General features: G+C 41.9%; 1 protein-coding gene across 2 annotated transcripts; it reads left to right on the top strand.

Annotated features, from left to right (window-relative positions):
• The first annotated feature begins 1,078 nt into the window (after positions 1–1,078).
• Positions 1,079–7,865, top strand: LOC128527513 (KH homology domain-containing protein 4-like). 2 transcript variants are annotated; one of them, XM_053499938.1, is made up of 14 exons: positions 1,079–1,248; positions 1,902–2,160; positions 2,233–2,352; positions 3,134–3,213; positions 3,302–3,354; positions 3,439–3,641; positions 4,632–4,840; positions 4,977–5,037; positions 5,479–5,536; positions 5,704–5,891; positions 5,979–6,089; positions 7,025–7,092; positions 7,184–7,275; positions 7,589–7,865. In XM_053499938.1, exons 1-14 carry the CDS (start codon positions 1,232–1,234, stop codon positions 7,708–7,710), a joined length of 1,641 nt encoding a protein of 546 aa, XP_053355913.1. In that variant the 5' UTR covers positions 1,079–1,231; the 3' UTR covers positions 7,711–7,865. The 2 variants fall into 2 exon arrangements, with proteins under 2 accessions (XP_053355913.1, XP_053355912.1); XM_053499937.1 differs by having other exon boundaries at positions 5,701–5,891.
• The last annotated feature ends 15,155 nt before the right edge of the window (positions 7,866–23,020 follow it).

Below are 23,020 nucleotides of genomic sequence, written 5' to 3'. Positions count from 1 at the left end.
TAAACATAATTCAGCCTTCTAGTGTCAGATAGAATCAGATAGAAAATAAAACTATTTTTGTTTAATCCATTTATATTTATTAGGATTTTCTTTTTTATGAAAACTTATATAACCAGATTTCCAAACTTTTCACAGGGAGCTGTCTTAGTACTTGCTGTCACTCAGGTTGACTGAGGCTTATTCTGCTACTTAGAAGGAATTTTTACTGCTCACTTTGTCGCTCTTGTTTGCAGATTTCACGAGCACTTTCTTAGTTAGCTCGACAGTTTTTTGTTGAATTATGTTGTTTATTTTCTGTTGTCTTGTCAATCTGTTGTGTCTCAGCTAGCCAGCTAATTAGGTTTCTTTGTTAGCCTGTTAGTTTTTGTTATTTTATGCTGTACGTAGCAGCTTGGTCCTGGAGGAACGCTGTTCGTTTCACTGTGTGCTAAACTCTACATGGTTAAAGTGACAATAAAAACTGGCTTGAACTCGATGGAAAAGATGAGGGCTGTCAACGTCAACTTTACTGTCGATTCTGCTACATGAACAGTGCATACAGTACACATAGAGAATTGAGATTATCTTCTCTACAAACAGCACGAAGTATTAACATTTCAATGAATAAGAACTAAATTTATGAACTCTTAGTGGAACTTAGGCTTACGTAACCTCAGATCGATACTTATTTGTCTGTTAGTTAATTGTTTGTTTATTATTTTTGTTTTTGTGTTTTTATTTATGTTTTAATAAAAAGATTATTTAATTCACCTTTATTTAAGAGCTCATTTTACTGCCATCTAGTGGGCAAATGTTGTGTAGCTGCAAATAATAAAAGTATATATAAGTATATATAATAAATATGCAGTGAAATGCTTATACTGTCCATGACACACACACACACACACTTCTTTGCACATAACTACAATCTCTTCATAATTGATATAAAACAGTAACTTCTCCCTATCTGTCTCTGCGCTATATTCTGAAATAACAATTGTGTAACAAGTGCTGTGTGCTGATTGGTCACCTTATTTGTGATGTCATTAACACGTCACAAGTATAAAAACGACTCTCGGAAGGAGACTCTTTTTTGACCCGCCTCTTCCGGTCAATAGAAGCTCCGGAGTCAGGCGTAATAGTCAGTGCTTCAGACCGCGGCGTAACCGCTAATCCACTTCAGGGGTTTATTTTAGGAGAAAAACATCTTTTACCATTTAGTTCAATACATTTTAAAGAAATAGAAATAACCATGGCGTCGGGGACACCGTAAGTGTATCTTAACCTTCGTTAGGATGATTTTTGTTAGTGTAGTGGTTACTTCAAGTCGGCTAGTTCAGTTAGCTTAGCGTTTCGGTTAGCTTAGCTAGCTAGTTTCACCAAGATAATGTGTTAATAAAGTTTAACGTTTACTAAAAGGTTAACGTTTATTTAATAGAAATGTAGTAAAAAGTACATTATGTTAGCGGAAGCCGTTAGCATGTTTATTAATTATCGATAACGGTTAGCCGTTAGCATGTTTGCTAGTTAGTGATAACTGTTAGCATGTTTGTTTTAGTTATCGATAACTGTTACAGGCCATGTTGGTTAGTTAAAAAAACGTTAGTCGTTAGCATGTTTTAGTTATCGATAACTGTTAGCCGTTAGCATGTTGTTTAGCTGGTGATAACTGTTAGCCGTTAGCATGTTGTTTAGTTCCTCAGGAAGCGGAGGGTCTGAAAGCAGTCTCTCTTGAGCACTGAGACTCGCTGATACTCCCCTCCTACAGTAACGAGCTGTGGGGCTGAACAGGCCGAGTGCTCCCAGACTAACACTGTGGCCTACTAGCCTCACACACACACACACACCTGTTTATTAACATCACACACATTACTGATGTGTAATAGAACCCTTACACACACTCCTCTCACTCTCTCCTGCAGATGCCTGAACAGTCGCTGGGATCAACCCAAGTCCAAGACCGAGCTCCTGCAGGGGATTGTGGGAAATGTGTCCGCTACAAAGACAGCTGCAGCACCCTCGTGTCCAGCTCTTACCCCCGGGGCAGGTCCTCCGCAACCTTCTGCCCCGAACGCCCCAGCGCAGGGAGGAGTCGAGTTGGCCACCGCCATGGCTGCCAAACTCAACGCCATGCTAATGGCTAAAGGAAAACTCAAACCACTGCAGCCTTTACCTAGTAAGGTAGGGGTCTCTCAGTTAAGATATGTGTATGTATCCATCAATCACTGATTATAATTTAAGGTGTGTGTGTAGGCTCCCTCCAGTGCTCCTATACCTGTGAGCAGTGAGGAGATCATTGTGACAGAAGTGGACATTAATGATGTTCCTGTGAACTGCAGGAATCTGCTCACCAAAAGCAAAACACAGGAGGAGGTACGTGTGTGTGCACACACTCAGATTGATGTCTTTTAAAGTTAATTTGAGAGGAAACACTGTGCTGTAGTAAAGTCTGTTATTAAACCGGAAACAGTGTGTGTTCTGGGGATCGGTATGGATTTGATCAGACTGTCTGCCCAAATCTGATTATTAATGTATCCAGATTAGAACTTAGCTGTAGTTTACCAGGTCACAGAGGGGAGGGTCTGTCTGCACTGTTGGTGCCAGAGCAGTGGTGGCTCAGATCAGAAGGTCAGAGGTTCAAGCCCCAGCACTGCCCAGCTGCCACTGTTGAGCCCTTTAGGAAGATTTTACCCTCTCCTCCAGGGGGCGTTGTGTCCTGCCTCACCCTGTGCTCTGACCCTGGCCTCCTAACTGGGATATGTACAAAAAAGTATTTCGCACTGCTGTAAGTTAAATGTGCCAAATGTCAATGATTTTAATCACATTAAGTTTGTGGAAACCGGACCCTCAGATTTATTCTCCCTGCAGTTAAATTAGCCATGTTTAAGAAGAGCGTCTCTTAACCTCAGTGTTAAAATATTTTTATCAATAGTCCTTGGATAGAGGAGAAGGTGAATGTCAGCGAGAGAATGTACAGATACGGTGATGGATGAGGACACGTTACTCAGTGTGTGAGCCTCCAGCGTCATTACCACGGCAACCAATGCAAATATGTAGACACTGTTGGATTTGTTCTGCCAGTCTGAAATCAACACATCAGGGTGTGAGTGGTAGGCTGTGTGTATGTGAGATATTATGACACCTCTCCCCTCAGATCCGTCTGTACAGCGGTGCACTGGTCTCCACGAAAGGCCTGTTCCTGAGTGACACTGAGAAGTCCAGCTATAAAGGAGGGTGTGTATGCACACGCTCCCCACAAATTGTCTGATTGGTCTCTGGTCATGTGACTCGCTCTAATAACTCGTCTCTGTGTCTCCTGCAGAGAGCGTCCTCTGTACCTGCACGTTCAGGGCCGCACCCAGGATGAAGTCCACAGTACGTCCGGTTCTCTTTAACGTTTCATGTGTCGAGTGTGTAATGGTTACGAATCCTAACTCTGATTGGTCGGTTTCTCCTCAGAGGCCGTGATGCGGATCAAAGAGATCATCTCCGAGGATGTGATGCGAGCGTCAGGGGGGCAGCAGCCGGCCGTGATGCCCCCGGTCCCGGTGTACCCCCAACCCCCGCGACCCTCTGTACCCGCACAGCCTCACCTCCCTACGCCACGCCCTCCGAACGCCCCCGTAACGCCCGCACACAGACCCCCTCCTCCTCACGCTGGGGTAGGTACCACGATATTAACCCTAGGGCTTGGTGCGGGGTGTGTTCCGGTGCCGTTTCTCACACGCCCTCGTGCAGTTCCTCCTGGCTGAGTTAGCAGAGCACGCTAGTTGAGGCGGATCGCGAGCCAAACGGTTCGAAATGAAGTGTGTGTGTGCAGGCTCCATTGGAACACAGTGACCCTGATGCACACTGTCTGTGAGAGGAAGTGCCAGAGGGTGTGTTTAGAGAGGTACCGGAACACTGCATGAGTGTGTGTGTGGAGGTTAATGAAGGCGGGGCCAGTGGAGATCATTTGGCTCTTGCTGATACCCACCTCCTAAATCAACACCAGCAGGAAGAAACGCGCCGATCTGCAGAGATCATGGCCCGCACTGCTCCTGCTTACACTTACTTGCACACACACACACACACTTTTAAATCGATCACAACAGGAGAGCGTGGCCTGATGCTGCAGTTTTGAAGACTTTGAGTAACAACACTAGTTTGTTTGCTGTGACTGAGACGACTATGAACAGCAAGGTGAACTTTAAACCCTGTAAACCCATGACTGACTCGTTACTGTTCCGCTACACTCTCTCTCCCGTCACACCTCAGGACTCACACCCAGTGTATTCATGTGCGTCTGTAAGCGGTGATGTAGCTAAGTGACACTGTTGTCAGGGTAACGTGTTTAACATGCTTTTGAAATAAATCTCAACTTGAAAGCAACGATAGTATTCTTTTTTTTTTTTTTTTCACATTTTATAAAACCTTGAGTTATCAGCTAGCGTAGTAAATCTACCATGTGTAAAGGGGAGTGAGGAAATAACTGTTAATGTTATTAATGTCTCAATTTCTTACTTTTTTTAAAAATCTTTTGTTTTTAGTTCTCAGAGAGCTGTTGTGTATGTAGATGTCCTGTTAGTGGGCGGGGCTAGTGCAGTGTGTGTAGGGCTCTAGTAGGTGAAGGGTGTAGTGTGTAATCACTGTACCTCTGGTGCTGGTTGCAGAGTTTTGTGCACACTAAGCTATTTGTAGGATTGGAGCAATGCCTGCCGGGCTTCAGCGTGAACGAGAAGGTGGAGGGACCCAACGGCTCGTACCTGCAGCACATCCAGACCGAGACCGGGGCGCGCGTCTTCCTGCGGGGGAAGGGCTCGGGCTACATCGAGCAGGCCTCGCGGAGAGAGTCATTCGAACCCCTGTACCTCTACATCAGGTGTGTTTAATTTATCTCAGTCTCTACAGGATAGAGAGGTGTTCCTCAGAGACAGAACTCTAAACTAGTACAGTAACAGTGCAGATGTTGGGTTTGTTTGTGCTGCGTTTTAATAATGACTGTGTTTCTCTCTCAGCCACCCGAACTCTGCTGGCCTGGAATCAGCCAAAAAACTCTGTGAGAGCCTTCTGGAGACGGTGGGTATATTAACTCTTATTACTGTTATTTGTATTAGTTCACTGAGATTATTTTTTTATGGTTGAACAGTTACACAGTGAACAGACATTTACTAACTGACAGTCCTGTAATGTTGAAGACTTCAGGTCATATGTGCTAATATTTTTTTTTAAATTGGCTTACTGGAGGGTAAGATTAGGTGAAATTAGGAGAAATCCATTCCAGAGCAATAAATCACCCCTCCCTCCTGGGTTTGGGTCGCTGACTGAGGAACGAGCTCTGATTGGTTAGAGCAGTGCTTCAGTCCCAGGATAATGGTGGTGGTTCTTTAAAGAAAAAACCCAGGTTTTCACTCGTGTTTAGTGAGTGATGGGTTGTGCTGTAACCAGGGCTTGGTGTTAATTCTGTGTCTGAACTTTGACTAGTGTTAGACTTATACGGTGTGTGTGTGTGTGTTTCAGGTGCGATCTGAACATGCACGTATGGTATCTGTGTACACAGCTACAGGTTCCACACAAGGTATTATACACTTTATTATACATTTCCATTTGCCTGAATTTAATAATAAAAAAAATCTACTTCTTGATTAAGTGCATGAACACACTCACAAACGCACAAGCTGCACTTTTTGTTCACTTCTTGTTGTTTAAAGTGACTTAACATTAGATGTGTATGTGTTGTAGCAGCATACCCGTCTCACGGATACTCATCCAGCAGCAGTAGTTACAGCAGTCCGTCATGGTACGGATACCCCAGTGCTTACCCATCATACACTGGGACAGGGAGTTACTGGGGACGAGCAGACAGTGCAGACAGCGCGCAGATGGTGCAGTATCCCGTCTGTCCTCGCCAGTCCACTTCATTCATACTGCAGGTGAGCAGTGTATACACACGCCTTATTGTTTTCTTTTAAAATTTGTCGATGAAATTAAATCTCTGTATCCTAATGTGTGTGTGTTAGAATGAAGAAGAGACCCCAGAACCTGCAGTAAACGACTTATCTAGTGTTTCCAGCCCAAAGAGACGCTTCATAGAGGAGAATGAGGAGGAGGGAGAGAAGGATCCAAAAGAGGTGCGTTAGGTGTCCTGTCCTCCATCTTTACACCCATCATAAGTGTATATACTGTACACACACACACACGTCCTGCTTTATAGTTGAACATGATAGATTTGAATCTCCTGTAAACACGTGCATCTCCAGATGTCTATCAGTGGTGTTTACTAGAGTGTAATGCGTATCTGGAGACAGTTACCATGACGACATGGCAATTATTCCTTTATATTCCCTTTATATCATTGAGGCTATAGTGTGTTAGCATGAGTGACCATCACCCATTGACTGTGACTTTAGGTTGGATTTGTTGTAATGATAAATCTCTTTCCAATCTGTGTGTGAGAGACTGGGTTAGACATCTTTAAATGAGGAGAAAGAGGACGGAGTAGAGGGAGCTCTGCCTTGGTCTTTAGAGGAGGAGCAGGGGGAATTTGACGGGTTGAGTACACTGAAATGCAGAAAAAAATAACATATTTGATTAAAAGAGGATTTAAACTGTAAAGATCAAGACCAGAAGATGGTGGTACTGCAACTGGATGCCAACCTCCATAAAACAAGAATAAAAAAACTAGACGTAACAGCACTCTGTCGTGTCACTAGGCAGTCAGAGGTATCTTATGAGCTCATGTAAAAGAGCATTTTTGTCAGTGTGGTGATGTCTGAAGAGAGATGTCCGTCTGGTAATCATTAGGGGTGTAGTGTTTACATGTCCAAGTACTCTGATTGTCTGATCTAGGCTGTGGTGTACCCCTGGTCTGTATGTTGGTAGGTATGTGGTTTTGCTGTTAGCACCTAGCTAGCGCAGGAGCCATGATTGGGCTGGTCTCATGAAGTGCACCATGAGAGCTCCTTTGTGACAACGTCCATGATTTAGAAGTGTTCTATAAAAGTTTTATGAACCTAAACAGTTCATGTACTAATGTGTTATGAAACTGTGTGTACACAAACTACAGGAGACTAAATCAGACGATCCAGTGGAAGAGCCTGCAGTGTGTACTGCTGATGTCGGTAAATCAGACGGGTAAGCACTCTCTCTACCCTGGGGGCGGTTTTAAGTGTGTGGTGGGGGGGGGTATTGAAAATGCGTTCAACAGTGTATTTGTTCTGTTTAGGGTACTGATGCCTCCTCCACCTGCTCCTGTGGTGTCGTCACTCCCAGCACCGCTCAAGAGACCACTAGAGGAACCTGCTCTTTCTCACACAGGTATGAAACACATCCCAACTTAAACTCTCTATCCACAATGCATCACTCTAGAGCAATGATAATGGAGTCTGAATGTTTGAGCTTCGTACAGTCCTGCATTTTTCTTTTGATTTCTAATGGAAATGTGTACAGGCTAAAATGCTGTTGAAGGCAACCAAAGGAAAACGTACATGGAGCATGATATCTAGCTAATAAGGTTAAAAGTGATGTCTCATGGACTGCCTGGTGCTGGAATCGATGCGGTTGTGTACACTTGTTTGTCTCAACGAATGTTGGTTTTACTCCAGGTTTAATGTAGTTTTTTTTTTCTCAGATGAAAAGGAAGTAAAGAAAGTGAAGATCTCCTCAGATGCTTTAGGTCTCGTCCCATATGGTGGAGACTCGTCAGATGAGGAAGAGGAGAAAACTCGCAGTGGGAGAAGGAGCAATTTTTAACACATTAGAAAAAGAGCGAGCTCCCCAGCCACACTACCCCCATCAGGAGAAAGTGCCCCCCTGACCCCCCCTGAGTCTTTCCTTGTGTTGAAGTTTTCTGAGTTTGGAAAAATGGTGTAACTGTTCCTATGGAATAAAATCAGTCTTAAAACATCTTTTTATCTTCTGTTTATTCTCCTGTTTTTCACACAACACTTTGCAGTAGGTTCTTGAACTCCAGACTGACTTGTTGGTTAAAAGGAAACTGACTCAAGTCTTTGTAACATCCACAGTATAAAGTGGTGTTCAAATATAATGGTGTGTTGAAAAAAAGTGAGTAAAGCTCCATATCCATGTAATAAATTTTAATTTAATTCACATATGTATTAGACCCCTGCACATTCTACTCATCACAACATGAAAGATGTACAGTCGTGGCCAAAGGTTTTGAGAATGACACAAATATTAGTTTTCACAAAGTTTGCTGCTGAACTGCTTTTAGATTTTTGTTTCTGTGATGTACTGAAATATAATTACAAGGACTTCATACGTTTCAAAGGCTTTTATCGACGATTACATGACATTTATGTAAAGAGTCAGTATCTGCAGTGTTGGCCCTCCTTTTTCAGGACTTCTGCAATTTCACTGGGCTCTCAATTAACTTCTGGGCCAAATCCTGACTGATAGCAACCCATTCTTTATAATCACTTCTTGGGGTTTGTCAGAATTAGTAGGTTTTTGTTTGTCCACCCGCTTCTTGAGAATTGACCACAAGTTCTCAATGGGATTAAGATCTGGGGAGTTTCCAGGCCATGGATCCAAAATTTCAAGTTTTTGTAAATAAAGAAACCGAGACTCCTGCAGCTTTTCTTTATACACTGTATGCTAGAAGGAAAACTTTAGGCACCTCTCATATACTTTTTCGTTCTTATCAATAAAATTTTATTTGTATAGCACTTTAAACAGTGGTCATTGTCATAAACAGCATCAAAAGAAAATGAGTGAAATGTGTATAAAACAAAATCATCGGATTGTCCCTGATAAACAAGCAGAGGGAGAAACTGCCTGAGATGGTAATAGGAAGAAACCTTGAGAGGAACCAGACTCAACAGGGAACCCATCCTCATCTGGGTGATAACAGATAGCAGGGATTGATCTGCACCCATACTGTGTGTTAGGTGGCTAGAAGTTCAGTATAACAGGAGACGGTTTCTATTAAAACGTTTCCCAACCAGAAGCCGTGGGTGGATAAAACCATCCGCGACGCTCTGAGATCTCGCACCGCTGCCTACAACACGGGACTCGCATCGGGGGACATGGAACCGTACAAGGCTGCGTCATACAGCGTCCGGAAGGCGGTGAAAGAAGCGAAGCAGCACTACGGGAGGAAACTAGAGTCACAGCTAGTGTCCCACTAGCTCACAGAGTGACTCTAGGAGCCTGTGGCAGGGACTAAGAACAATAACGGACTATAAAGCACCAACATCTGGTATGACGAACGCGGACGTGACTCTGGCAGACGAGCTGAACACTTTCTATGCTCGCTTCGAGGCTGCAGCTAAAGACGCTAGCGATGCTAATGCTAGCGGCGCTAATGGCTGCAGACAGGAAGTCACTGCCAGCACCGGAAGCGCGTTCATCATCACCGAGCATGACGTGAGGAGAGCCTTCAAGAGAGTGAACACCAGGAAAGCAGCAGGACCAGACGGCATCTCAGGTCGTATCCTCAGAGCCTGCGCAGACCAGCTAGCACCTGTGTTCACTGAGATATTCAACATCTCTTTATCTCAGTCGGTGATCCCCACATGCTTCAAAGAGTCCATCATTGTTCCTGTCCCAAAGAAACCTCATCCTGCTTCCCTCAATGATTATCGCCCTGTACTTCTTACCTCAGTAGTGATGAAGTGCTTTGAACGCCTGGTCAGAGACTTCATCATTTCTTCACTACCAGACACACTGGACCCACTACAGTTCGCTTATTGTCCAAACCGTTCCACGGACGATGCAATCTCTCATCTCCTCCATACATCTCTCACTCACCTGGACACTCGGAGGGGGAATTATGTGAAAATGCTCTTCATCGACTACAGTTCTGCATTTAATACCATAATTCCCTCCACACTTACCACCAAGCTGGAGCACCTGGGACTCAGCTCATCTATATGTCAGTGGATCTCCAACTTCCTAACTGGCAGACCACAGGCAGTAAGGATGGGCGGACATGTCTCAGCCTCCCTCACTCTCAGCACTGGAGCCCCCCAGGGTTGTGTTCTGAGCCCCCTGCTGTACTCTCTGTACACCCACGACTGCGTGGCCACTACCAGCTCCACCACCATCATCAAGTTTGCTGACGACACTGTTGTGGTGGGCCTGATCACGAACAACGATGAGACGGCCTACCTGGAGGAGGTTGGAAATCTGGAGAACTGGTGCCAGAGAAACAATCTCCTCCTGAACGTCAGTAAGACAAAGGAGCTGATAGTGGACTTTAGTACAAAGCAGGTGAGGAACTACCAGACCCCCGTCATCAACAGGAGCCCAGTGGAGAGAGTGGACAGCTTCAGATACCTCGGTGTTCACATCACGCAGGACCTGGCATGGTCCTGTCACATCAACACCAACAGCGTCTCTACCACCTCAGACGCTTGAGAGACTTTAGACTGCCCTCCAAGGTGCTCAGGAACTTCTACTCCTGCACCATCGAGAGCATCCTGACGGGAAATATCACGACCTGGTTCGGGAACAGCACCATGCAGGACAGACGAGCTCTACAGAGGGTGGTGCGATCAGCTGAGCGCATCATCCGCATCGAGCTCCCTGACCTGCAATCGATTTACAGCAAGCGGTGCTTGACCAAGGCCAGGAAGATCGTGAAGGACCTCAGCCACCCCAATAACGGACTGTTTACTCTGTTGCGGTCTGGGAAGCGATTCCGCTCCTTGAAGGCCAACACAGAGAGACTGAGGAGGAGCTTCTTCCCGCAGGCGATAAGGTCTCTCAACCACAACCACACCACTATGCAGAACTACACAATATTTTCATAATTGGTCAAATCTATCAATCTTCTTACATCCATGAACACTATGGACAATTACACGCTCACCTTCCTTCATATATACACTACATGTCGTACGTTTACATCCTGGACCATTGCACAAAGACACTTTAATAACCTTGCACACCTACCTTCACAACTACACTACATTTTACAGTTTTACGTTTACATCCTGGACCAGTGCACAAAGACACTTTAATAACCTCTGCACTAAGACACTTTGCTCTATGCATATTTGCACACACCGTACAGTATATTTCAATTTGCACAGTATATTTCTATTTTGTACATCATATTTCTATTTTTATTTCTAGTTCTATTTTTTTTTTTTTTTTTTTTTCCTAGCACATTTCTATTTTTATTTTTAGTTCTATTTTTCCTAGTTTAATTTAATTTTTTAATTTAATTTCTATCGTATTTCTTTTATTCATATTTATTTCTTATTTGTAAAATTTAACTCTCTTTTAGGGTCAATGGCAGTCGTATAATGCATTTCACTACATTTCGTACTGTGTATGTTTGTGTATGTGACAAATAAAATTTGAATTTGAATTTGATGTGGAGAAGTTCATATGGAGTCCAGTTTATTATTGGAGGCTCAGGTAGACTGTAGGAAACTCGGCAAACAGCCAGGACTGTCTTCTGAAATGCCTTTCTAATTTAAGACTGATTAAACTTATGAGACGATCAAACAATAAGAAGCTGACGAAAGTGTGATGAGTTCCTCACAGTGCTCCTTTTGTCACTCAGTATCGCCAGTAGATGTCACCATTTGCCTGATTTTGCTTTGCCAAGCTTAAGCTCTCTATCTCTTTGAGGCAAATTGTGGCCAACAGAAGTCTTATTCCAAATCTTCTGGAATGAATTTTGCTCGCAATCCAAGGTTCCACCGTATGGATTAGTAATTATAGACACGACCATCATTAATGAATTTGGTTATGTAGTGTAATATGGAGTGATTGTGATAGGTGTAGTAGTAAAGGATAGTAATGGATTTAGTTATTGATTATTGATCCCTTTTTTTAGCTTTAAAAAAGGGACGTCTGGACGTCTGTTCTCTGTCTGGAAAAAAATGAATTCAAACATTATTTCTATCAATTTGCAATCCTGTACCTTTTGAATTAAATTAGAAGCACCACTTTATTTAACATTACATTGAACAATGCCTTTATCTAGTTTGCTTCCATCAACAGTGGTGTCCACCAGCACAGACCAGAGTTACTGCTCAGATAGGCTTCCTGATCCAGCTGTCCTACAGATACCTCTGCATCGTCTCATGGCAAATTTAAAGGATTTCACCAACAGCTAAACAACTTTGAGAAGAGAAAAAGTCACCACATGCATCCTAAGCAGACCACATGGGCCCGCCATGTGACAAATCTTCAACCAGAAGGATGCCGACTCCATGCTGCTGTTGTTCAACCGCTAGTGCGGCAAATACACAGTCTCCAGTTTAAGGGAATCAAAAATAATGTCCAGGTTCTCAAAACGGGTTCTTATTCACAGTCCATAGGGACTAAACAGGAGAAGTCCTACAGGCAAGTCACAGTCCCTCTGAGATTTGTGTTAAAATTAAAACTTAAAAGAATTATCAAAAGTAAATAAAATTAAAGAGAATAAAAACAATTGAAAAAAAAATCAAATACATTTTTAAGAGTCTTGTTTGGAGTTTTGACACAAATATAACCAGTGGGTGGGTGTTACAGGGCGGATTCCTCATTGCCCAGCTGAAGGGGGTCTTACTGCACCGTCATTGGCCAGCTGTCAGCTGTCAAGTAGCATTTTTCTTTTAAAGCATTGTATCATTTACATTTCTCAAATAGTTGTCTTTATATTCAGTGGTTTATGATCTACACCCAACATTATTATTATTAGTAGTAGTAGAAGTAGTGCTCCGGATTTATTATTATTATTATTATTATTATTATTGTAATGCACCCGCGCATGTGTGCAAAAAGATGAAAAACAACACAGACAACAAAGATGTATGATATGTTAGCCTAAAACATTATTGTTTTATTGTGTTTATGTGCTTTAAATATACACTAAACAATAAACACTGCCTTGTGCAAAGTGAAAGTGAGTTGCGCGTGCGGCTTTTTCATCAAAAGGCTGATAAACGCGTGCGCAGATATGAGCAGATTAATTGATAAAACTACAGACATGAAATGAAACAAACACAAAAATATAAACTACTTGCTGAATACAACGCAACAGCACGCAGAATCCCCGGGCTTTGACTGCACTTTGTCTATTTGTTAGTACTGTAGTAGAAAAATGCTGGGTTTCTGTAAACACATGGTTGGGTTGTTTATGCTGGGTCAGAATTCTGTGTTATTTCGTGTACTTTAATCACACTGTTGGGTTGCTTTTGCTACGAAGACTAAAAGTGCTGCATGATTAAACTTAATGCAAAAAACGAAAAAAGAAACTTCTCCGTTTCCTCCCTTTTGTTCTGGTGTTTATGCAGTAACCCATGGGTGAACACGATGATTTAAGAATTTAATTAAACACTAATATAAGTGGCATTTTAATTCAAATCCAATATTTTAATGGTTAGTGACTGGTGCAAGGGCGTCAACTCGCACGTTCTGTAATTTTCCATTGTCATTCATACTGCTGTAGTTTTAGAGCCCTTTACTAAAGCATTCGCTAGTTGCAAATGGAAGATAAATGAATAAATAGTTTTAAATGGTACTTCAGCGTAGTAAAAGTACCCTAGCATGAGTTTATATATATTTATACACATATATTCGTGTTTAGTTAAATTCTTAAGATTTGAATGGTTAGTGATTGGTGCAGACATTCACACTATTTGGGGGGGGGGGGCTTGGGGGGGGGGCAGGGAGGGTCCTAAGCTATAAAAGAAATTGAATGAAACAACTGTAGGCATTTGCAGTTCCTACAGATATTAGCAGCAACGCACATGGAGGCAAAGACGTTTTATTCCATGAAGAATGTTGCTGTTTGTGTGGGCAAAAAACAGGAAACAAAGACAGCCTTTTAATAATATATTATAACTATTCAGTTACCAATTTTTCCACTGACTTTATTTGACATTCTGATTTTGGTGTACTTGTATCCTAACTCTTTACTGTCTGTACAGCGTTCTGGAAAAGAGAACAAGTCACCTTAAAGCACAAAAAAATTGTGAACACTTTGTAATACACCTGGCCATAAATAAAAGTGAATATTTAGGTCTAAAAGATGCTTTAAAATCGATCTAAAATTAATTCATTGGTGTGTATAAACCTGTGGCTCGCACTTTAACTTAACAAAAGGCAGCGTTTTGATTAAAAGGATGATAGACGCGTGCGATTTATCACTAAAAATGCAGACAGACCCCCATCATATAATATAACATATTTTTGCTGTGTATTTAATTTTTTCTGTGCATAAGAATTGCATTTCAATGAATGTTTCATGGTGCCCCAGATGGCCAGTCCTCTACTGCTCAAGACTTTCAAGACAATCTACCAGGTTTGTTATTCTCCAAAGAAAGCATAATGCGACTGTCCATACAGTAAATAAAAAGAAAAGTATCAAATCCAACTATTAAGTCTGATTTAATTGCTATCATTAATAAATAAAATTTAGGCAGAACGTCCGCTCTGTCTTGTTAATTCATCTAAACCCCCTACAGTATTTGCCAACAGCAGCAGTTTGATAAACTCACACCGATCGTGAATGAAAGGTGAGAAGAGATTCCGCAGAATCTTCTGACACAGTGCTTGCTCTGAAGGACTCGACAAGAATATAGAGAATAAGAATCATATTTATAATAAGATAATTAATTAAATATTACAAAAATATCAAATAAGGACTTTATCTAAAAGCCAGACCGACCAAATTCCTCAGTCACTGCTGAAGTAGTTAAATATGGTTATACTGTAGATACGTAGGTTACATTTAAAAAGTACAATCGCAAGCCCACAGAACCCCAGTTACTGTAATCCCTCTTCTCACCTTTAATTCACAATCGGTGTGAAGTTATCAAACCGGTTTCACTGATGGGGGAATCCACAGAATTAAGGAGGACCGAGCAGACGTCTCTGCCTACAATGTTATCACCAGGAAAACATAAATATAAATATAAATAAAATGTTCAATGGTACCAATTAAACCAGACTTGTTGGATTTGATACTTTGAGTGTCATTTATAAATTTACTGAATATATTCAGATTTTGTAAAATAATGAAACCTGTTTCCTTCCTAGACCTTTTGTCCACATCACAATGAACTGAAGCTCAGAACGTCTACACGTCTACTACGTCTTCTTGTTTTAATCTGTAATGTTTAAGTGGAATACATTTATATGTATACATGCGTATATGCTTAAATATTCCTATTTATTTATGAACGGATGTATTATGTTTAATCTGCAGAGAGGCGGGAGACGATGACTTTCTGGTGGAATGTGTCTGCATTTTATCGATAAATCGCATGCGTTTATCAGCCTTTTGATAAAAACGCTGCCTTTTGTAAAGTGAAAGTACGAGCCGCCGGTTCACGCACGCCGATGAACGTGCTAGGGGTTGTTCATTCAGCATCCGGGAACAGGTATGTACATTTTATTAGTACATTCTATTGTTCTCTGTGGTATGTACATGTTCAATTTGTTTCATTTTAATTAGTAACTATAGGTGGGTGCTGTGGACAAATGCATGAACGCTGCTGCTTTTGCCTGAATGCTGCTTTTGCTTGATTATTGATTTACTTTTGCTTCATTTAGTTTACTTTACTGTCACTGGATAAATATACACCATATACTGGCTTCACTGCTGTGTTGCATGACTGCTGCTTTATTGGCGGCCTGCTTTGCTATCTTACGGCGGTTTATGCATTCTTTGGGTTTATTTTTAAATTGTAAATTGTTTGTCCCTTTCCTTTCTTTCTCTCTTTTTTTGTTTTTAAATATATGTCTCAATCTTGTAGAGCTGTGAGCTAAAGGTGGTGGCAGTGCGACGTGTTGGGGTTCGTTTCCCCTCTTCGTGTGCGTGTTGGTCACTTCTCTGTGTCGATTGTCACAGTGAATTGTGTGTGGATGTGATTCACGTGTGTTTCGGGTGATTCTGGCCTGGATATTTATCCCCTCCTTGTCTTTCATAGTCTGCCATCCACTGGTAAGCTCCAGCTTCAATCTGATGGTACATTTTAGCATGTTCGCCATTTTTAGCTTAGCATATCCTTGATGTCGCCAAACTAAAGCTACTTTTAGTATTGTTATACATAACTTTTGGATTATTGCATTGTGTATGATTGTGCATGATTGTGAGAAAATAAACGTTTATGTACGAAACCCACGTCTATTGCATCTTCAGTGAGTGTGCCTTAGTTAATTTAATAATGAGGGTTGTTTATTTCCTTGGGTGCAATTTCCAAGGTGGCGTAATTGGCTACTAGTTAATTGACTAGTTAACAGTAGGGGACCGGCGGAGCGTGAGCCAGCGCCCCCCTAGCACTCGCTACATATGTATATGGAAAACAGTGAAACCTAAACACAAACAGAAAGGACGAATAAAGGAATGTATGAAACATTAACATCTTTAGCCCTTGTTTACACGGGCGTTAAGTTTTTGGATAAACGAACGCGCTCTGAACGTCCTAGATGTTTATGTTGTGTTTTGTAGTGGTGTTCGATTGACTTCTACACCGGCGTTCGTTTGTCTCTGTCTAACGTCAGTCTGCAGCCCAGATTGTAGTTTGTGTGTTAACCTGTGGGGGCAGTGTGTCGGGAACTGGATATGAAAGTCCTTGTCCTTTTATTTGAGGTGTCTCCTTTTAAAATATGGACCATTTTGCTATATTAGACTAAGACCAATCTTCTTGTATTAAAAATTATCGGAATACGGCGACGGAGGGAGAGAAAAAAATCGCCGCTGCTACTGGGTTCACCCTTTGACTGCACAACGTCAGATTAAAGGAAGTTTTTTTGTGGTTTATGAAGAAATGCAAAAATTTCTGCGTAAAATGAACGTGAAGAAAACGCACTAGAAGCGAAAGAAGTTTTTTTTATGCCATATAAACACGCAGCCCGACAAACGCACGTCACCAAAGCCCGTGTGAACACTCTCATTGACTTGTTTGACTATGTGTAGAAACCCTCGGCGCTTGAACGCCAGAAAAACGCTCGATTTTAAGGCTGTGTGAACAAGACCTAAAGAGTTACTGCATTATGTTTCAAGACATCCTTAATTTACACAAATATTTTGACAAAATACACTTATCAACAATGATCAAGAATTGCATTTCATATAATTGTCACATATGAGACGTGCGCACAAACATACTTATATAATATATTCACATACAAACATAAACACTGCGTTCAAAATTATTACGCAAATGATATCTTTCTCTGATTTTCATAATAAGTCAATGCAAATGACAGTCAGTATAATTTTAAAGTCACCAACCATTAGGGTATAATTAAAATTTTATTAAACAAACCTCCTAATGATAAAAGGTACCTAATGGAAAAAGGTACTCAAGCATTCGGGCCTCGCATCCAGACTGTGCAACAGCTTTTTTCCACAAGCCATCCGTCTCCTCAACAAAAAGGGACTGGACTGATAAACACACACACACACACACACACACACACACACACACACAAACATTATCACACAGCTTAACTCAACTACCTCAAAATATTGGGACTGGACTGACTAATCAACACAAGTGCAGACACACTGACCTACACCACCAAACTATCGTACACACCAACCTGTAAATGCTTCACTGTTTATCTTTTGCACAATGATCATTACTGGACTACTTTTTGCACTAATTCCTCAATTCTTGCTGCTGTTTTAAGGAATGTTTATGTTTACCCACTACCTCAACACCATATTTTTATGTTCTGTTATGTCGTGGTTGCGCACTGTCACTTTGTTGTTGCTCTTGTTTGCACATTTGCACGTGCACTTTATGTTGTCTGTTAAAATAGTTATACTTAGCTAGTTAGTTTTTGTTAATTTATGTTGTAATTTATGTTAGGTCTCTCTGTCCTGTCTCTGCTAGCCAGTTAACTAGGCCTATTGGTTAGCTAGTTTAGTGTCTATGGTAATTTATGTTGTAAATTTATGTTGCATGTAGCACCTTGGTCCTGGAGGAACGTTGTTTCGTTTCACTGTGTACTAACTGTATATGGTTGTAATGACAATAAAGCCTACTTGAACTTGAACTTGAATGATATTTATTTTAAAAAAAAACTGAAAACGCACTGTTCCAAATTATTATGCACAACAGCGTTAAAACATTTTATAGGTTGTAAAGAACTGAAAATAGGCTTTTGTTGAATTTGCAGCAATATGAGGTCATATTTACTGAAATTAAAAGCTATTTAAATCAAGAACATCCTAACAGGGCATGTTACATTTTAACATAGGACCCCTTATTTGATATCACCTTCACAATTCTTGCATCCACTGAACTTGTGAGTTTTTAAACAGTTTCTGCTTGATATTTTTTGCAGGATGTCAGAATAGCCTCCCAGAGCTGCTGTTTTGATGTGAACTGCCTCCCACCATCATAGATCTTTTGCTTGAGGATCCTCCAAAGGTTCTCAATGGGGTTGAGGTCAGGGGAGGATTGTAGCCACACCATAAGCGGGACTCCAGAGGCACCAGAAGCTTCAAATACCTGTTTGCTGCTTTGTAATGGCATTTTAGCAGCTGCTCTCTCAATCCGATGAATTCTGCCTTTATTTTCACGAACTCGTCTGTGCTCTGAATCAGCCACGAATGTCTTCACAGTACAATGATCACGCTTAAGTTTTCACAAAATATCTAATGTTATTATACCTTGTCCAAGGCATTGCAATATTTGACACTTTTCGGCAGCAGAGAGATGCTTTTTCTTTCCCGTATCGCTTGAAACCTGAGGCCTGCTTAATAATGTGGAACAACCTTCTTCAGTACTTTTACTTTAATTGAGCTTATTTGCCAAAGTTATTATTACACAATCTGAGTTTCATTTCAGTGATCCAAAGAGCTCTGACTCACAACACCATCCATGAGTTTAATTTAAAGACCAAACATTTAATGTTTATTAAATTTACAATTAATGTTTTCTTATATGCTCTTTGTTTGGCCTTTGCCACCTCTACCTTCACCTTACTCTGCATCTCCCTGTACTCCTGTCTACTCTCTTCAGTCCTCTCAGTGTCCCACTTCTTCTTAGCTAGCCTCTTTCCCTGTATACACTCCTGGACTTCCTCATTCCACCACCAAGTCTCCTTGTCCACTTTCCCCTTTCCACCAGGTACCTTCCTACCTGTTTTTCTGATCACCTTAGCTGTAGTCGCCAATTAACTGGAAGCACCTCCTGAGAACCCAGTGCCTGTCTCAACTCTGTCCTGAAACCTGCACAACATTCTGTCTTTGTTCTTTGTCTTTGTTCTCTTCGCCTTCCTCACCACCAGGGTTATCTTACACACCACCATTCTGTGTTGTCTGGCTACACTCTCCCCTACCAACACTTTGCAGTCACTGATCTCTTTCAGGTTACAACGTCGACACAAGATGTAGTCGACCTGAGTGCTTCTGCCTCCACTCTTATATGTCACCCTATGTTCCTGCCTCTTCTGGAAGAGGTCTTTAAACGACGACTCAAGACGCATCTGTTTCTCCAGTATTTGGACTAAACCCCCCCCGAAAAAAAAAAAAAAAAAAAAACTCGTTGTGTTGGACTAATGGTACTTAGTTATTAACCTAGTTAACCCAGTGTAAGTATGTATCCAATGTTGTAAACATTAAAGCACTTTTTGTAAGTCGCTCTGGATAAGAGCGTCTGCCAAATGCCTAATTGTAAATGTAAATGTAAGAAAGTATTTACTACTGCCATTTCCATCCTCTTTGCAAAGTCCACCACCATCTGTCCTCCTACATTCCTGTCCTGAAGACCAAACCTGCCCATCACATTTTCATCAGCTCTGTTCCCTTCCCCAACATGTCCATTGAAGTCTGCACCACTCACCAGTCTCTTACCTCTGGGGTGCCCTGCATCACTTCATCTAACTGGGTTTCAATTTTATTTATCACATACACAGTTATACACAGTACAATATGCAGTGAAATGCTTGGACAACTGCCCGTGACCTTAAAATATAGACAATGAATAGGAAATAAATATAAAAAGGAAAACAGAAGGTAAATTTGACTAAGTTAGAATAAAAAATATATAAAATTAAAAATAAAATAACACTATACAGTACAAAATATACAACATAAGAAAAATGTTTGAAAAATATAAAAAACTAAGAGACAGCTGTACTGTACAGGACAAAATATACAATATAAGAAACTTTTATGAAAAAAAAAACAGTTGTGTAATACAGAGATATAGAGTTTATGGAATTTTGTGGGAATGAAGTTGAATATAAATTGAATATAAACAGAAATGCCACATATTTAAAGTGCTCCTCCTCAGACACTCTGTGTTGGTCTTCAGGGAGCGGAATCGCTTACCTGACTTTAACAAAGAGAACAGTCCATTGCTGGGGTGGCCGAGGTCCTTCACAATCTTCCTGGCCTTGGTCCAGCACCGCTTGCTGTAAATTAAGTGCAGGTCAGGGAGCTTGGTGCGGGTGATGCGCTCAGCTGATCGCACCACCCTCTGTAGAGCTCTTCTGTCCTGCTGTTCCCAAACCAGGTTGAGGTGTTTCCTGTCAGGATGCTCTCTATGGTGCAGGAGTAAAAGTTCCTGAGAACCTTGGAGGGCAGTCTGAAATCTCTCAAGCGTCTGAGGTGGTAAAGATGCTGTCGGGCCTTTTTCACCATGGTGTTGGTGTGACAGGACCATGTGTGATGTAAACACAGAGGTATTTGAAGCTCTCCACTCTCTCCACTGGGCTTCCATTGATGATAGGGGTCTGGTAGCTCCTCTCCTGCTAAGTGTTGAAGTCCACTATTAACTCCTTTGTCTTACTGACGTTTAGAAGTAAGACAAAGAAGGTTGTTCCTCTGGCACTAGTTCTCCAGATTCCCAATCTCCTTCAGGTAGACCGACTCGTTGTTGTCAGAGATCAGGCCCACCACGACTGAGTCATCAACCAACTTGATGGTGGTGGAGCTGGTAGTGGCCACACAGTCATATGTGTACGAAGAGTACAGCAGGGGGCTCAGAACACAACCCTGGGGGGCTCCAGTGCTGAGAGTGATGGAGGCTGAGACATGTCCACCCATCCTTACTGCCTGTGGTCTGCCAGTTAGAAAATTAGAGATCCACTGGCACAGAGATGGGTTAAGTCCCAGGTGCTCCAGCTTGGTGGTGAGTGTGGAGGGAATTATGGTTGAATGCTGAGTTGTAGTCGATGAAGAGCATATCATAATATACATATACATAATTCCCCCTTCTAGTGTCCAAGTGAGTAAGTGATGTGTGGAGGAGATGAGAGATGGCATCATCAGTAGAACGGTTTGGACGGTAAGCAAACTGTAGTGGGTCCAGTGTGTCTGGTAATGAAGAAATAATGAAGTCCTTGACCAGGCATTCAAAGCACTTCATTTCTACTGAGGTGAGGGCTACAGGGTGATAGTCATTGAGAGAAGCAGGATGAGGTCTCTTTGGGACAGGAACAATGATGGACTCTTTGAAGCATGTGGGGATCACCGACTGAGATAGAGAGATGTTGAATATCTCTGTAAACACAGGTGCTAGCTGGTCTGCACAGGCTCAGTTCAAGTTCAAATCGGCTTTATTGTCACTTCAACCATATACAGTTAGTACACAGTGAAATGAAACAACGTTCCTCCAGGACCAAGGTGCTACATGCAACATAAATTTACAACATAAATTAACAGAGAAGCTAAACTAGCTAACTAAGAGGCCTAGTTAACTGGCTAGCAGAGACAAGACAGAGAGACCTAACATAAATTACAACATAAATTAACAAAAACTAACTAAAGACTAACTAACTAATAGACTATCTACAGGTTTTTTCCAGACAACAGACAACATAAAGTATACGTGCAAATGTGCAAACGAGCAACAACAAAGTGACAGTGCGACAACAACGACATATCAGAACATAAAATATGGTGTTGAGGTAGTAAAACCTAGCAGCAAGAATTGAGATTTGTGCAAAAAGTAATGAATATTGTGCAGAAGAGATAAACAGTGAGGCATTTACAGATGTGTGTACGATAGTTTGGTGGTGTAGGTCAGTGTGTCTGCGCTTGTGTTGATTAGTCAGTCCAGTCTCAATGTTTTGATGTATTGATGTAGTTGAGTTTAAGCCGAGTGATAATGTGTGTGTATGTGTGTGTGTGTGTGTGTGTGTGTGTGTGTGTGTGTGTTAATCAGTTCAGTCCCTTTTTGTTGAGGAGACGGATGGTTTGTGAAAAAAAGCTGTTGCACAGTCTGGATGTGTGTGCCCGAATGCTTCGGTACCTTTTTCCAGATGGCAGGAGTGTGAAGTGTGTGTGAGAGGGGTGTGTCCGATCAGCCACAATGCTGTTAGCTTTGCGGATGCAGCGTGTGGTGTAGATGTCTTCAATGGAGGGAGGAGAGACCCCATTGATCTTTTGACCGGGTTTTGCGGTCCGATATGGCACAATTCCCAAACCAGACAGTGATGCAGCCGCTCAGGATGCTCTCGATAGTTCCTCTATAGAAGGTGATCAGGATCGGTGGTGGAAGCTGGGCCTTTCTCAGTCTTCTCAGAAAGAAGAGACGCTGTTGGGCTTTCTTGCGCAGGGAGCTGGTGTTGAGGGACCAGTTGAGGTCCTTCTCCAGGTGGAAACCCAGGAATTTGGTGTTTTCGACAATCTCCACAGAGGAGCCGTTGATGCTCAGCGGAGAATGGTCGCCTCGTGTCCTCCTGAAGTCAACAACCATCTCTTTTGTCTTGTCAACATTCAGAGACAGGTTGTTGTTGTTGCACCAGTCCGTTAGCCTCTGCACTTCCTCTCTGTACGCTGACTCGTCGTTCTTGCTAAAGAGACCCACCAAGGTCGTGTCATCAGCGAACTTAATGATGTGATTTGAACTGTTTGTTGCTACACAGTCGTGAGTCAGCAGTGTGAACAGTGTTGTGGAAATTGATTGAAGACCCTGGCTTTGGTTTCAGAAGATCACGACCTTTATTTATTATGCAATAACGGCCGGGGGAGACTGCAGAATCGCAACACTGTCCCGTCGGCTCCCCACTTATATAGTCAACCAGGACAAAAGAATTAATTCTACATGCAACGATGTCATCCTAAACATCTGGGGTTCATCAAGCTTTCCCAGTCTCGGGGCCTCAATGTATATATCAGACTGTTTATGCA

The sequence above is a fragment of the Clarias gariepinus genome, chromosome 7 (assembly GCF_024256425.1).
Source record: "Clarias gariepinus isolate MV-2021 ecotype Netherlands chromosome 7, CGAR_prim_01v2, whole genome shotgun sequence".
In the NCBI taxonomy this organism is placed as follows: Eukaryota; Metazoa; Chordata; class Actinopteri; order Siluriformes; family Clariidae; genus Clarias; species Clarias gariepinus.
The sequence above is the reverse complement of the archived record's forward strand: the minus strand, read 5'-3'. Positions and strand labels throughout refer to the sequence as shown.